Genomic DNA, 17,340 nt, shown 5'->3' on the forward strand with positions numbered 1-17,340 from the left:
TTTTACCTCAAAATATCAACCTATTTAAATGTAATACATAGTTGAATACAAAAGATGGAAGTCAAGATTAGGCTTGTACCTTTTACTATTTTATGAAGAAATACCTCCAAACTCTTTAAATCAACAGCCTATAATTAAAAGCAAGTTAAAAGAGATTAATTGCAGAAAAAAATTATGTTGTCTTTGCTGAAACGGACAATTTCCAGTTAATATGATCCTAAGTTCTCTTTAGGTGGGAACCCACAAGCATGACAAAGAGAACTTAAATGATTGAGATAAACTAAGAAGAACTTGAAGAAATGTATTAAAATACATGATGGGTAAGAACAGGGGCGGAACACAAGCACTACAGCTAGGGGGGTCGGGATTAAGACTTCATAATTAAACTATATAAACAAGTTTTATTTAGTTCAAAATTATGACATATCAAAAGTTTAAACAAGAAAACTAATATAAAGATTGTTAAATCCTTTATCAAAGTGGAACACGACGATCTTTTGCTTTTTTAAAATCTTCTACAATTATCTCTAAACTAATCTTTTCAGCAAGTTCTCTTTCGAAGTGCAAAACCAATGAGTCATTCGGAAACTTGTCTTCCATTTTATTTTGTAACCTTTTTTAATGAGGTTCACTGCTGAAAATGATCTCTTTGTTGTAGCAGTAGAAACTGGAAGAGTAAGTATGAGACTAACTACTCGATAAATAAGATGAAAGTTCGCTACTCTTCTAGTCTTTTATCAACCATTGACACAATTTGGACATAGAAGTCAATATTTTATAATCTGCATGTTGAACAACATCAATCTCATAATGTTGAAAATGTATCTTCAAAACTGTTTTCTCTTATTCATTGAAAGCTTCAGGATAAAACTTATCTACTAACTTAATTATATCACCACATCGAAAAAGCTCATCAAGGAGTTGAGCTATCATTGAATCGATGATTTAGTTTCATATCATAACAATATATATATATATATATATATATATATATATATATATATATATATATATATACCACAGTTCATCAAAATTATATGCAAATTCAACTAATAAGTATAATAAATATAAAGTAATATATATATATATATATATATATATATATATATATATATATATCCTAATTCATAAATTATGTACGAATCTATGCAAACAAGTCAATAGTTACCTTAGAATTAATAATAAACTAATAAATATAAAGTAATGTATATTAATACTTTTACATATATTATTTTAATATATACCATGTCATAAAGGTGAGTAGTTATAACTCATTATAAAAGCTCTGCAAAATTACAACTTACAATTTTTACTTTACTGTTGCCTATAAACTTACTGCACTAGTGAGAGAAAATCAATTAATAGATATATAAAGACAAACAAATACAGAGAGCTATGTACCTTATAATGAGAAACGAGAATGAAGACCACCAGCGGAGTAGCTGAGAGCACCCAAACGCACAACTGTCGGCAGACGGTAGATGCCAAGTTTCAACAGGCTTCGGCGATAAGCGAAGAGGAGAAAGGGAGTACGATACCAACAGATTGAACAATCTGGCGACCGGAAAAGAGTACAAAACAACAATGGTCTTAGTGGGCAACGATGTTCTTCCAGTGAGTTGTGAGAAAAAGTATTCTGGCGGGCGGAATAAACTTTTGATTTTGGTTTAAACTTTTCAGTTTTCTTAACTCAAACTTAGGTTAAATTGTTGTAATCTTGATTAGATCATGGGTTTTTATAGATCTTAATACATATTAAGTTTCCTTATTTTATAGAATACTAAATAAACAAAGTTGGTTTTGATTTCCTTTGTGATCTTCCGAAAATTTTGTTACCGGGCATTGCTATCTATATTATATATATTCACATGATTTGGAAATCGGGGGGGGGGGGGGGGGGGGGGGGGGGGGGCAAAGATGGCATTCTACTATTTTTTTTTAACTTGAATATCAGATGGACATATATTAGAACACCTAAAAGCGGGGAGGCCATGTGGCCCTAAGACGGTCCACCGTAAGAACATTACATATTACCTCCATGTCCAATGGTTTGATATTCTACAAGTACATATGGAGAATGTGATGAAGTAAAAAGTTTAGACCAAACAAACCTTTTCTCTTTTACTGCAGATGACCTAACCCGTTAAGAAAGAAAGAAAGAAATAGTCATAAAGCAAGAAAAAAACATATTTTTCGTTCCCTTTGGTGCAATATTAACTAATATATGAACAAAGTACCAAATTTTACCTTTTTGTTTGATTTTTGTTGCTGCCAAATGAAACCTACGTCTACAAATGTTACAAACTGCAAGGAGCAAAAGATATAGGATTACAAACTGTATACCATTAGTTCCAAGCACTACAAGAAAATTTCAATATAGCTACGGAAAAATTCCATAGCAAAAATCTAAAATTCCGTAGCTAAAGCTGAATAACTACGGAATTTGTTACGCAATTTATCCGTAACTTTATTTCTTGTAGCAAAATGTTTAGCTACGGAATTATACTTTCGTAGCAATTTTGTTATGACAGTTTCTACGACATCTATTTCGTTGCAATTTGAGTCCCATAGCAAATTCCGTAACTACTTTTTTGTAGCAAATTCCGTAGCCATTTGTTCCGTAGTAATTTTCGTAGCCGTTTGTTCCGTAGCAAGTGCCGTAGCAATGTGTTCCGTAGCAAATTTTGTAGCCGTGTGTTCCATAGTAAATTTCGTAGCCGTGTGTTCCATAGCGAATTCTGTAGCCATCTATTCCGTAGCAAATTTCATAGTCATTTGTTCCGTAACGAATTCTGTAGCCATCTATTATGTAGCAAATTTCGTAGATGTTTGTTCCATAGCGAATTACATAGTTATTTGTTCAACAACAATTTGTCCCATATTAATAGGTTTCAAAGCAAATTCGGTATGATAAAAATATTCAACAAATTCCAGTTTTCCAATTATAATATTCATAAAAACATATAAAAACATAGTAAATATAAATTTAATAGTTACATCAATTTTATGGATACATGGTATCATCTAAAATTCTTCTACAATGCTGCCTAATCATCAAAACTGGATATTAATTATAAATACAGTCATGCAGTTTGGATTTGAACCGCTAGGTACACACACAACCACATATACTCAACCAAAATGGCAAAACCTGCAAAATCAAATTTATAATTAACTTGATAAAAGTTCAATTTGTTGTATGAAATCCCATTTTGCTTTGCTTTGAGGGTTTTCCTAGTTTTTGACCAACTAGAAATATAAAATATGAAAATGAACACAAAACAAAATGAATCACATTTTGCGAACCAAAGCTTAAACATGATGGTTTTGTTATTACCTTGAGTGGAGTGGAATTGAGCCTAAGCTAAAAAATGTATCTCTAGCAGGGTGAATAGGAGTAGAGCAGAACCTGGAATAAAGAAAAACAAACCAAATTTTTTACAAGTCATGATGCAATTATTTAAGTCATCAATAGCAATTCACATTAGATTAACATACGATTTCATTTCTAATTTTCCACCGGTTCCTAAATGTAAAAAACATATAATAGACAGAATAAAACAAGTCACCATGAAAATTTTATAAGCATATCATAAAGAACAAACTAAGTCATTGATTAAAATTTTGACATATGACTAGCAATTATGTTTGAAAATTGAAACACAAAGAAAATAATAAGTATGGAGACAAATAGATAACGTTACACTTACATATCCTAAGAACATGTGAGACTCACAAATTAAGGTTAATAATTGACATATGGCTATATGAGTTCAGTATTTCAATAACTAATATGCTCTATTGCAAGACGTATTCAACAGATACATGTTATTACCATATTATGAATATGGTAATCATATTAGTAGAACACAAAAACTATATTATTACCATCATTTGTTACCTCTATATGAGATTAGCATAGAATATATGATATTTTTTATTTTATTAATGATCTAGGATTAGGTTATGCATCATTGTAGAGAACCTAGTACTTGCAAGTAGGTATTTTGGAAAGATTGTGGCCTCTCGATAACATGTTGTTTTTGCACATTGTCTGTATTTTGAAGAAAAAAAAGGTTTGAGTATAACATAACCTAGAATATCCTTAGTTTTGTGCTCAAAGAAGCATAGGTGCTCAAGAGCCCAACATAACTCATTTGTAAGTTACCACATCGTATATGGCTTAGTTTCTCACCTTGATTTTCATATGATGATTTTGTAGCTATCTGTAGATAACTATTGAACATCATGAGATTTTAATTCTAACTCGTAGGATATGAGTGACCTGCAAAAACGAGCATGAAATGCCAACTTCAATTAGAAAAATTTAGTATCAACAGAGATGAAGAAGATTTGGTCAATACTATTGTCCAATGCCCCGAAGGTTATAATTAAACTCATGATTATCCATCAAACGTCATTCCCTCGTTCACTGAATCATTTCAAATCTTCAAATTAAGGTTCATGAATTTGTAAATATCACTATCAATTCAAGTTTAACCATCCAAGCACACAATAACCAACAAATCTAAGTTAACCTTTCCATCAGTTGTGGTGTTGATGTTTGCAATGACGTTACGAGTAAATGTTAGGGCACAGTTACAAGTTACACACAAATAATGGAAGCGCATACCTATAAGCTATAAGTTTGCATAGAGATCGAGATAGTCGGTTATCTTTGTGTAGTCGTAGAGAGTGAAAAGAGCATTTTTCATTTTCCTTTAGTCGCTCTTCACCAGGAATCAAATGATCAATTAATGATCTTCGCAGTCGTAGAGAGATGAAGATAGTAGCTGAGTCGTTCGTCTTTGATCGATCTTCACCAGGAATCACTCGTTCTTTATGCTCCTACAACCTACCGATTGACAGAGAAGGCCACGAACGACATATCAAACAAGAGTTGTGAGAGGAGCTCCATCAAATTTATATAGTTCATGGCGATCATTTGGGGACGGAGCACGTAGAGCGAAGTCCGAACAATAATGACGTAAGTGAAGATTGGGGGAAAACTGAGGAACGAGGAAGGTATGTTTTTGGTGAAGTATTAGGATTATAGGGTTTAGTGGTTCACAATCTCCAATTCTCCACGATAAAATACAAAATTAGTTATTAATTATGTTTTTGAGACATAAGAATGTTTAGATGGATAAAACTTATCGAAAACAAAATTTACAACTAAAAAAAGATCTGGACCTCATGTTATAGAGAAAAACATTTTTTTAGTAAATTCAGTGTGTACAAGCTTTAAAAGCTTTTAATTTCACATCATAGCTTTAAACAATTTTAATTTCACATCATAATAAAAGTCAAACTGACTTTGACTTTTGTTTATAGGATAAGTCTTGGTATTTTTATTTGCAAGAGAAGAAGCATCAGAATATTACATAATATAACACCTTTTAACTCTTCCTCATGTGGGAAACTTTACATAATATAATATAACATTACATTACATTACATTACATTACATTACAGCAGGACAAAATTCAAAAAGGTTGAGTTAGAAGATATGAAAGCCAAAACACCTTTTAACTCTTCTTCCTAAGTGAAAGAAGAGTAAATAGATAGGCTAAATGGATACAATTTGTAAACTAAATAAAGTGAGAAAAAAAGAATAGAAAAATGGCATGAAACTCCTATTTAGCAATTACTAGTCTTTCTGTGTAACTATAGTTTTTTGTCACATCCAAAAAGCCCTTAAAAGAAAGAAGTGGTCATTTAAGTAACCTAATACCCTCCAAAAGGTTTAAATAACATAAGGACAAATCTGTAAATTCACCTGATTATTATTCTCTTCTCAACAATAGCAAATACTTTCAATTTTTTCTATTACTAGCATCATAAAAACTTCTCGAAAATCAAGAACTAGTTACCCACTACTCAAAATTTACAAAGAATTAGTATATTATTATTGATTATTGAGATATATAATTCGATGCACAAATAGATGATCTGTCACCTGTTATTGTTTATTGCACCCTAAGTTATATTTTATCCTACCTTATATATTATTTATTAAAATTAAAAAAAAAGAATTAAATAAATTCAGAAAAACTTTAAGGGTAAAATAAATTCCACAGCAAAGTAGCTACATAACTTAGTTCCATAAAAGTTTCTGTAATGAAAGAGCTATGGATTTTTCCACCGCAGCAAAAAAGCTATGTAAACCAGTTTTGTAGTAAAATTTCATAGCATAATAGCTATGGAATTTCATTTTATAGCAAAATAACTACGAAATTCTTTTCCGTAACTAAATTCCGTAGCAAAATAGCTATGAAATTTCATTTCATAGCAAAATAACTACAAAATTCATTTCCGTAACTAAATTCAGTAGCAAAATAGCTACGGAATATCATTTTGTAGCAAAATTGTTACGAAATTTAGATTTATAGTAATTTCCGTAGCAAAATAGTTATGTATTTTAATTCCGTAGCAAATTTAGTAGCACACAAACTACAAATTACGATTCCGTAACAAATTTCCGTAATTCGTTATAAGTTTGCTATGGAATTTTATTTCGTAGAAAATTTTGTAACAAAAAATCTAGAGAAGGTTATTTCGTAACATATTCCATAGCAAAATAGCTACAAAATTTGATTCTATAGCATTTTTCCATAGCTATTCATGATATTTTTTTGTAGTGAAGCCAGCATATTTAGAAACATACAAGATAACGAATCAGCAGCTTAGCGCCATAACTAATAAAGGTAAGAGTTAACATAAATATTACACATAAGAGGGCTGGTATAGAGTCTATTAGTGATAAAACTAAAAAATAGCTTAATTAAAGTAACCAAATACATGTATCATTAGCAACATAAAAACAGTAAATGAAACTATGTATCATTAGCACTATTATATATTTACCTCCATTGATTTCAAAGGTTGATCAACCACATGCTCCCATCTACATAAACTGGCAGCAAACCAAAACGTTCAAGTAAATAAGCATGATAAACCATCCTGAAATTTCATAGAATTCATGAAACATGAAAACTATAACATAAAATTACCTGATTATGCTTCTTATAGCTTTACATTTATCATTAATTTCAACAAAAATATACATCCGAAGATCGAGGAGTCTCGTATGCATATACATTCAAATAAGTCAATATGATCATCTGACGTAAGCTTATCATCTTGACATCCAACTTCTACAACTTCTACGCTTACAGTCTTGCCTATCACATCTGATTTCAATTGTTCACAACCAAATGAAAAAAAAAAAACAACCAAAGTTCAAACAAAACCATGTCAAAGGGAAGATTTAGCACAGCCAAGTACTCGTTCATTGATACGATAAAGAATTAGAAAAAAATACAGACATGCAAAGTAGTACTTGTGTATTACCTTTTTCGAGCAGAGATGGTAGTAGGGGTGGTCGTGGATGGTCAAGGCTGGTTGTGATCCAGTAATAACCTGAAAATTAGGATGAAAAAAGCAACCATTTGAGAAAAAGCAGCAAAACTGATCATGAGAGGTAAGCCTGTAACCTGAGAAATTTCAGTGACAACGACATGGTTTTTGGATCAAGGTTCTTCAGAGAGAGTAGGGGTAAATGGTGGTGGGGAGTAGTCTTAAGGTTTTTCACCGAGATAGGAAGGAAACTGTAAATGATTTCAACGAAGGATAAGAACAACGCTTGATATAAGGAAAAACATGCAAGAATTAAAAGATTTTTTGCATGGATATAGGCTTCGAGACGATTTGGCCAATTCAAATGACTGAAAGTGAGGAATGCTAAATCAAAGTGAGGAATACTAAATCAAAGGCCCACCATTTTTAATTGACCGAATACGATTTAGTTTTTTCTGGACCGAATAAGATTTATATTTTCTACAATCTATAAACCAATTGTACATATTGCAATAAGGTGTGTATGACTTAAAATTTAGTGTTTGGCTATAAATGTTTTATAAAGTGTGTGTCTATATATATATATATATATATATATATATATATATATATATATATATATATATATATATATATATATATATATATATATATATATACTAGCCGTCTACCCGCGCAAAGCGGCGGGGCACGTGAGTTCTTTCGGTGATATGTTTCCATTACAAAATTGTTATGTTAAAAAAAAGTACATGTTGAAGACAATATAATCAAACTATGGTGTTATTTGTTACATCATGCATCAAATAACCAATAAAAAGCAACCAGTCAAGACGACACAAAATATTAATCGTGCAATACTTCTTTATACACCACATTTGCTGTATAAACCCCATCACCTTTTGAATTTTCGTTAGGCTTTACTAATACTTTTGTATTGCAACGTGAAACCCCTCTGGACAATGCAACATAAAGTTGTCCATGCGAGAATACTGGTTCTGGAAGATAGATACCTACATATGGAATTGTTTGTCCCTGAGCTTTATTGATTGTCATTGCAAAGCACAATCGAATAGGAAACTGTTTCCTCATTAGAGGATCGATGGTTGCTACTAATTGCTTGTAACTGGTATTGGTTTCATATCGATGGATGTGGATTCGCATCTATGAAATCAGTTCGCATATGACATCAATTGAGTTCGCATTTGGTTTTGTGGGTCAAAACAGTTCGCATAAGAAGTTCACGATTTGTTTGAGGTTAATTGATTTTGATTTCGCAAGCTTGGAGTCGGAGATCTGGATTGTGTTCGCATCTATAGAATGCGAGGAGAATTTAATGGTGATATTCAGTTCGCATTTGGTGACACAAGTACGTGGTTGATGATTTTTGGTTGGTTCGCATTTGAAATTAGTGGGTTTCGCATTTGGCTTCGTATCTGGGTTTCTCAAACAACTGAAATGCGAATATGAGACAATTGATTAATTTCTCAGTTAATGCGATGAAATGCGAATGAACTCAAAGACGGATGGATGCAAGATGCGAAGAATTTGAATGAAAATGCGAAGTTTTTAATGTATAAATGCGAATTGGGGAAGAAAGCTTAGAGTTTCGCATTTGGCACCTGATCTTTTCAAGAAATAATATAAGTGGTCCAACTTCGCAAAATGGGGTCATTTAATCAGAAAATCGATCATTCTTCAAATATGACATTTAATCAGAAAATCGATCTAAAAATGAGACATTTGGTGTTTATCGATTTTTCAGGGTCGACGGGTTGTATGAAAAGCGAAGGCTGAGTAATTGAAAATTAGAGGATCGATGGTTGTTGCTACTAATTGCTTGTAACTGGTATTGGTTTCATATCGATGGATGTGGATTCGCATATGAAATCAATTGTGTTCGCATCTATGAAATCAGTTCGCATATGACATCAATTGAGTTCGCATTTGGTTTTGTGGGTCAAAACAGTTCGCATAAGAAGTTCACGATTTGTTTGAGGTTAATTGATTTTGATTTTGCAAGCTTGGAGTCGGAGATCTGGATTGTGTTCGCATCTATGGAATGCGAGGAGAATTTAATGGTGATATTCAGTTCGCATTTGGTGACACAAGTACGTGGTTGATGATTTTTGGTTGGTTCGCATTTGAAATCAGTGGGTTTCGCATTTGGGTTCGTATCTGGGTTTCTCAAACAACTGAAATGCGAATATGAGACAACTGATTAATTTCTCAGTTAATGCGATGAAATGCGAATGAACTCAAAGACGGATGGATGCAAGATGCGAAGAATTTGAATGAAAATGCGAAGTTTTTAATGTATAAATGCGAATTGGGGAAGAAAGCTTAGAGTTTCGCATTTGGCACCTGATCTTTTCAAGAAATAATATAAGTGGTCCAACTTCGCAAAATGGGGTCATAAAAAGACAAAAGTGCAGAATTTTCATTTCGCATCCCTGTAGTCTTCGCAAAATGGAAAATTTTACCCAGTTTCGCATTTGGGGTAAATTTTTTTGAGAAATTGGAATATTTTCAAACTTTTTTTCTTAAAAAAAACACATTGTCTTCGTCTAAGAGAGGGAGAAAAACGATTAGGGTTTATAAGGGAAATACTTCATGGCAGTGGGATTTATAGCAGGGTTTATAAGGTGGAGAGAACAAACACACGTCTGCTATGAGATATTTTAATCAGCTGCAAATGCAACATTTAAAGGATATTTGTTGAAGCGTATTAGGATGAAAAGGTTTTAAATTTTGAATGACCATGAAATTAGGATTTTGCTGAGAAATATAAGGAATCAAAACAAATTTAAAATTTAATATTATTTTATTAATGGTTGTTTGTAATATTAGCTTAATCGTTTGTACGTCTTAAAAAAATAATATTATTATATTCAATCTATTTATAGAAATAGTTAGATTTCTTTTATAAGTAGTAAAGATATATATATATATATGTGTGTGTGTGTGTGTGTGTGTGTGTGTGTGTGTGTGTGTGTGTGTGTGACATCCCCAAATTTATAACTATTTTAAAACTTTTTATTTATGCTTATTTAAATTAGAGTTCATCTATAAATGCGGAATTGGCCCCGTAAAAATATTTCCGAAGAAAATGTTTTTCATTGGTTATAAAAATCTTAGGATGTCATAACTGATATAAAAACATAAGCATAAACTTAGGCCTTACATCATCTTTTATTCTATAGCCTATATTTTCTCAAATCTCTCATTAGGTCTGAACATCAATATCTTTGTACTACTTCCTGTGATGCAAAGAAACTGAGTAGGTCAGGTTGGGAAACCTATTATACAAAGAAACTGAGTGGGTCGGGTTGGAAAACCTGGTGACTAGATATGGTATTTAACCCACAATAATATAGTTAATATGTTTCATTATCAAACAATTAACCCGATTATCTATCCCTATATTCTTACGTGTTCTTCCCTAAGGGTTTATCTGAGGGATCATCATAGTTTCCTTGCTGACAATATTGTTACAGGGATTTCTCCGCAATGCATGTCAGTAGGTTTCTTTCTATTTTTATTCCTAAGGATTTATCCTAAAGATTTTCTTAATCATCATTACTGGCAATACTATTATAGGGATTTCTTCGCAGTATGTGTCAGTAGGGTAGAGTACATCAAACGGGCACAAAATCTATCACCTACATGTTATAAACCTACCTGTGTTCCACATGATGGTCATGAATAGTGTCTACATCGTTGGTACACTAGTACCATTCCTACATCGTTGTCACACTAGTACCATTTCTACATCGTTGACATACTAGTACCATTTCTACATCGTTGGTACACTCGTACCGTTTCTAAAGTTGTGACATCCTATCTTTTCCTATATCTTTCATCATATTATGGCATCTATTACAATCTTTCGATACCAAATGTACTAAATTTATAAAATACATATACGGTATAAATCATATAATTTATCTTTCTAATATTTCATCTAACACATAACATCTTTGCACATAAGCACATATAGTATTCAAATATCTAAATACTTCATTATCTATGTGTAACATGAAAGTAACTATGCACTCACCTGACTTATGTGGGTGACTGGAGAATTTGGCAACGCTCCGTCAAACTCCTTGACTTTTCTTCTGACGTGACCTAGATACGAATATCACTAAGTCTTTGTCTGATTATTAACTAATGATAATGGTAGTCTAGATTCCTCACTAATCCCAATGAATATTGAGAGTTGTATCAAATAAGGATCATCCAGGCAGGACAGTTGGGAGGTTGGATCATTTCGGTGTATAGCCTTTCTAAAATCCGACAACCAAGCCAACATGACCATTCTAGACACCTCTCCAGTAAATAGATCAATTAGTATAATTACATGAAAGTACTAACAAATCTTATTATAGGTTCATAACAATGATTAATGAATATAAATATAAGTTACACTTAAAGAACGAGAGTGTAGCTTAACTTACATGGATTCTTCCCAACCAAAGTCCGAAAAATCACACTCGTAGGGCTCCTACCGAATGGCTACTATATAGTTGAATACCTCAAGGGTTATAGAGCTTCACCGCAGACTAAAAACAATGGAAATTTGGGTCTAAGTTTGAGAGAAACTTGGGATATTGAACTTGAGAATTGTGGAGAGAATGAGGCAAGGCAGCTATTTATAGGACCACAAATGGACATGAGCCTTGTGCAGATGGAGTGTGCGTCGCGCGCATTAGGTGGCGTCTCCATAGTCAATTTGTTTCGAGTCAGCTTCTATGTGGTCCGCGTTTTCACCTTCTAGAAGCACACGTCGCGCACCCGGCACGCACCGCCTGCAACGTAAAACGCAGATTTTGTAAATTCCGTAACTTCTTTATAACATCCCAAAAACCTAGGCAAAATTTTTATTTTTAAAACCATTCCAAATATCTATTAATATTACAAACCAATTTCTCAAAAGTCACTGTCATAAATCAGAGTATCCCAAATCATAAAAACACATAAAGTCCAGAGATGAGTGCACGATCAAGAATCCACCTTTCCTCTATCCTCTGAAGTACCTGAAACCATAAACATCAAAATGTATGCCAAAGCTTAGTGAGTTCCCTAAAATACCCCACACAATAGAACATAAACAATCATGAATGTTGGGTCCACAGTCATCGGACTGGATTACCCTCGGGTCCACAATCATTGGACTAAATTACCCCTGGCCCACAGTCAACATAATAGATTGCCTCGACCTAATCAGTCATCGGACTGGAATACCCCAGTCTATTGGCTTACGCATATAGTAGTAAAGCCTCAACCCAAACCGCAATATGTCGACATATTCAACAGATATATCATAGAATAGCAACAAATATACATGCAAATCTAATAGATCTCTATAACATAAAAACAACCTATATACAAGGATACATAACCTAGTGAGCTGGTATTGGTACCTTCAACCTACAAATACAGTGAGGAAAACTCACATTATAGTCTGAAAAAGATAGTTGAACAAATCAGTGCTCCAAATATTGCCTCTACTGATCACCTATATAATTAATAGGGACTCAAGCTTCAATTTACTACTCAAAATACCGCAAATGACCTAAATTTAAACTTAGTCAAAGTCAACAATCAACGTCAAAGTCAACTCCAGCTAGTCGTCACACAGTGGCCACCCATGGCCACATCGTGGCTGCTAAACGATAAAGCAGACGGGTTACAACCCAGTCGCCACACCGTGACAACCTCAGGCCACGCCGTAGGGATTGATCTGGACAACTTAAGCTATTAAGTCATTTTCCCATGACTTCAGGAGCTCCAAACCTCGGATCTGGTCCTTTCCATGATTTGGATGGATAATGTTTCCAACTTTATCCCTCAAAACATCCCCAAAAAGTCAAGATACAAAACCCTAGATACTTAAAGATGGATAAATGCATCAAGACACCTATTAAGCACCCAACCTCTAGAGTTGCTCATCTATAGTTCCCAGAAGAGTTTCTTACTCCCAACAAGCATTAAAAACCACAACTTTATGGATATGCATGTCCTTTCCATTTTAGGTCAAAATCATGGAAATAAAAGGCTTAAACTTGAGCATAGGACCAAAAACTACCTAGATCTTCAGATCTGGAACATGTGACATAGGAATGATCCCATGGATCCATAAAGTTGCTAGCTTTATAAGATCCAACCTTCCAATTCCTCTCATCATGAAGATATGGGGACAAAATAACTAGATCTAGACATATAAAGCACAAATATTAGATTTTAAGGACTTACAAGAGTCCTGAAATGTGCTCAAGGTATATAAGAAGAGTTGCTTGTTGGAACTAAGCTCAAGATGCCCTTCCTCTTCTTCAAAACAATACCAAAACACACATACAAGATCTAGGGTAAGCAATGGACGCTAGGGTTTTCTCTTGGAGGTTAAGGGAGAATGAATGAGGCTGAGGGTGGGCAACCCTAGCCATCACATTCCCTTAAATATGGTTCAAACCCCAAATTAGGGTTTGTCACCAAACAACTTCTCTGTAACCTTTAGAAAAAATGAGATTTTAATAAGTTAGGATTTCTAACTTTTTAAAACTCCTTAATTCTAAATTTTTGGGTTATTAAAGACACATACCCTTGAAACATGTATAAGCTAAGCCAAATACTTAAAAAACATAACTTATTGACTTATTTACTTTTACAACCACAAAATCTAATCCTAATACTTCTAAACAAACTTATTTCTCATCATCGTGAATCAATAATTCTTTTTGGCTAAATGTCATTTTGAAGTTCAAAAATGAAATCTCAAACACCCTCCTAATATCAAGGTTTCAATCAAAGGGGACAAGAAGCAAACTCATTTTAATGTTTAATTAGGATATCATATATGGGAAGCTCCCTCCTATATCCTTGTAAATCATGTATCTAACTGACAGTTAGGCTACCAATTTGTTAAAGATACTTGGATAGTTGAAAATTGATGCAACCCAAAGAAAAGATGATCGTTATGAATGCTATAATATGTTAAATGGAAGGGACAATGACTTAAAAGGGTAATATACTTTTCATTTTGTACACATTTGGTCATTAAGTTTTTTTTCGTCCACATTTGCCCCTTCAACTTATTTAATCGTATACATTCAGTTCTTATGACCGATTATTCCAGATAAAAAAAATTACTTAATAGAGTAATATATTTCTCACTTTGTACACATTTAGTCCTTAATTTTTTTTTTTGCACATTTACTCCTTAATATTTTTTTGTTGCAAACTAAGTCATTTTTTTTGTTTTTTGTTTTTTGTTTTTTGGTTTTTTTACACATTTAATACTTATGACAAGTTTCTTTAGGTTTTTCTCACGACCTACTATTATTAATGAGGTATTCAAGGTTGTTGATGATTATGGCCACCACGACCTCAGCTGTTTGGTTCTTTAGGTCTTATGTTTTAAACGTCATAACTTCATCATATGATCTCGACTATTAACGATCTTTATGTCCATAATTAAGTCTACTTTTCGTTTATATTACTTTGGTTAAAAAGTAATATAATTTTACTTATAATCTTTATATACACGTGTTCTTTATGAATGTATGTATGAATATTTTTTTAATATAAATCGTAAGTAAAAGTATATTATTTTTTACATGAGTAATTTAAAGAAAAATTGTAATAGACACAAATATAAACGTGTAGATATAAAGATCGTTGAAATCTAAGATCATATGAAGAAGTTACGACATTGAGAAGACAAGACGTAAACACCAAACAATCGAGGCCGCAGTAGCTATAAGCATGAACAACCCCGGACACCTCCTTAATAATTGTCTTATATAGGATGTCTTGATAAAAAAACTTAAAGAAAACGTTCATAATTACAAAATGTATACAAAAACAACACTAACTTATTTTACAACAAAAAAAATATTAAGGACTAAATGTGAAAAAAAAAAAAAAAAAACATTAAAGATTAAACATGCACAAAGTAAAAAAAATATATTATCCTATTAAATTATTTTTTTTTCATGCTTACCTACAGTGGTTAGACATAATGACTGAATGTACAATTTTTTTTTCGTGCTTACCTAGAGTGGTTAGATATAATGATTGAATGTACAGTTAAATAAGTTAAAGGGACAAATGTTGATGAAAAAAAATCTCTAATCAAATATGTATAAATCAAAAAGTATATTAATCAAATGAAAATATGATAAATTAAAATTGATGAATGACGATGAATATTCAATTTGATGTTTTCAACGAGATAATCTTAATACAATAAAACAAATTAGTTTATAATTTATGTATAAATATCGATATAGATTAAAATATTATAAGAAACGTCAATATTATGTTTACTTTTATTCATCTTGGAATTGTATGACCATGCACTGTTCGCAATAGGACAATTCCATATTCAAAAAGAACATGAAGGAAAATTATCACTACCGAAACAACAAATCATAAATAAATGGAAAACATAAAACTTGATATCACTCCTCGTCTGGGATTAAGACAACCGAACCCGATGTTTTTCGACTCTCAATAGCAATATGAGCTTGGCTTGCTTGAGACAGAAGATACTTGTGATTAACACGAACCCTCAACACACCCCTTGCAACATTATCAAACAACTCTTCAGCAGCTAAAAGCAACTCCTCTCGATTATCTTCTGTGTATTCCCCAACTGATGAAAACGTATAGTAGAAGGATTTGGACGCAAGTTGAGCAACAGACAACGGTTGTGGTTCACCTGACGCCATCCCGAAAAGCACCATGTATCCACGTTTCTTTAAGCAAGCTATTGATCCCTTCATTTCAAAACGCACAAACGCCTCTCGTCGTTAGTTTCATTTAGAAACAGGAAAACACAAATCATAAAGCATTAATTAAATAATTACGTACATCAAAGGTGTCTTTCCCAACAGAATCGTAGACTACTTCCACCCCTTTGCCCGATGTTATCTCCATCACACAATCCACAAAGTTCTCATCTTTGAGAAGAATCACATGGTGACATCCATCTTCTTTGGCCTGTAAAGCCTTCTGCTTAGTCGACACTGTTCCGATAACCGTGGCTCCAATCGCACTCGCCCATTGACAAACTAAATTTCCGACCCCACCTGCTGCTGCATGTACCAGGATCGTATGTCCACGTTCAACCTATCAAAATCGTTGTTAAATTCGAATTTTCAGTTAAGCAACTTCTATCATCTATTGATCTAAAGATACATAAATGATAAATCAAGATTTGTGTTACCTTAAAGCCTTTATGCAGCAATACATGTGCAGTGAGTCCTTTGAAAATGACGGCAGCTGCTTCAACGGGATCAACAGAAGAAGGAACAGGCACTACTTGATCTGCCCGAAGTATTCTCTCTTGGGCATAAGAACCGACCTGCAAGCTAGCGTACGCTACAACATCTCCAACTTTGCAGCTTGTTACTCCTGGACCTACAGCTGTTATAACTCCAGCGCCTTCCATGCCTGGAATATATGGCAAGGGTGGAGCACGATTGTGCAGACCTTGACGCATATACACATCCAAAAAATTTAGACCAATTGCCTTTTGCTTCAACCTGATCTCTCCCTCTTTTGGAACTCGGACTTGTATGTCTTCCCATTTCAAGACCTATAACACAAATTATCGCCATGATTAGTCTGAATTGAAAGAAAGAAAGAAACAACGTCAAGAAGGTGATGACCTCAGGGCCACCGTGTTTATGAACTGTAATTGCTTTGACCATTGTCTTTGTGTTGTGTTTGGGTTTAGTAGGATATGTGGATTGATTAATGGAAATTATTTCGACCGTTCCGTCCGTTTTATAGGCCATCTTTTTATGGGCATAAGTTGTCTTTTCCACTTTGACTTGGATCGATCTCATTCTTGAATAAAGAAAAGGGCAATCACTATAAAGTGAATTGGGAAATCACAAATTAAGCACTGTTAAGAGTCCATTCATTTGCAGAAATAGAAAAATTTAATCTAATAAGAAGTTGCATACCTCTTTC

General features: G+C 33.2%; 1 protein-coding gene and 1 long non-coding RNA gene across 2 annotated transcripts; both read right to left on the minus strand.

Moving 5' to 3' along the window:
* Nucleotides 1-3,005: 3,005 nt before the first annotated feature.
* On the minus strand, nucleotides 3,006-4,991 carry LOC145000006 (uncharacterized). Its single transcript, XR_013661083.1, has 4 exons — nucleotides 4,634-4,991; nucleotides 4,196-4,285; nucleotides 3,338-3,409; nucleotides 3,006-3,151 (listed from the first exon to the last, which is right to left on the minus strand). It is a non-coding gene; the product is annotated as an uncharacterized LOC145000006 (long non-coding RNA).
* A 10,830-nt stretch (nucleotides 4,992-15,821) lies between these two features.
* Nucleotides 15,822-17,102, minus strand: LOC145000012 (uncharacterized). The gene is made up of 4 exons (XM_078959154.1): nucleotides 17,034-17,102; nucleotides 16,589-16,960; nucleotides 16,234-16,491; nucleotides 15,822-16,139 (listed from the first exon to the last, which is right to left on the minus strand). Exons 1-4 carry the CDS (start codon nucleotides 17,073-17,075, stop codon nucleotides 15,822-15,824), a joined length of 990 nt encoding a protein of 329 aa, XP_078815280.1. The 5' UTR covers nucleotides 17,076-17,102.
* Between the last annotated feature and the right edge of the window lie 238 nt (nucleotides 17,103-17,340).

Source organism: Lactuca saligna, chromosome 1 (genome assembly GCF_052625555.1).
Source record: "Lactuca saligna cultivar CGN05327 chromosome 1, ASM5262555v1, whole genome shotgun sequence".
In the NCBI taxonomy this organism is placed as follows: domain Eukaryota; kingdom Viridiplantae; phylum Streptophyta; class Magnoliopsida; order Asterales; family Asteraceae; genus Lactuca; species Lactuca saligna.

Bases quoted from the DNA above. Each gene is read 5' to 3' on its own strand.
- LOC145000012 (XM_078959154.1), bottom strand. From the start codon at position 17,075: ATGGTCAAAGCAATTACAGTTCATAAACACGGTGGCCCTGAG. The intron at 16,961-17,033 runs GTCATCACCTTC...TTTGTGTTATAG, and splicing joins ATAAACACGGTGGCCCTGAG to GTCTTGAAATGGGAAGACAT. The intron at 16,492-16,588 runs GTAACACAAATC...CGATTTTGATAG, and splicing joins TGCTGCATAAAGGCTTTAAG to GTTGAACGTGGACATACGAT.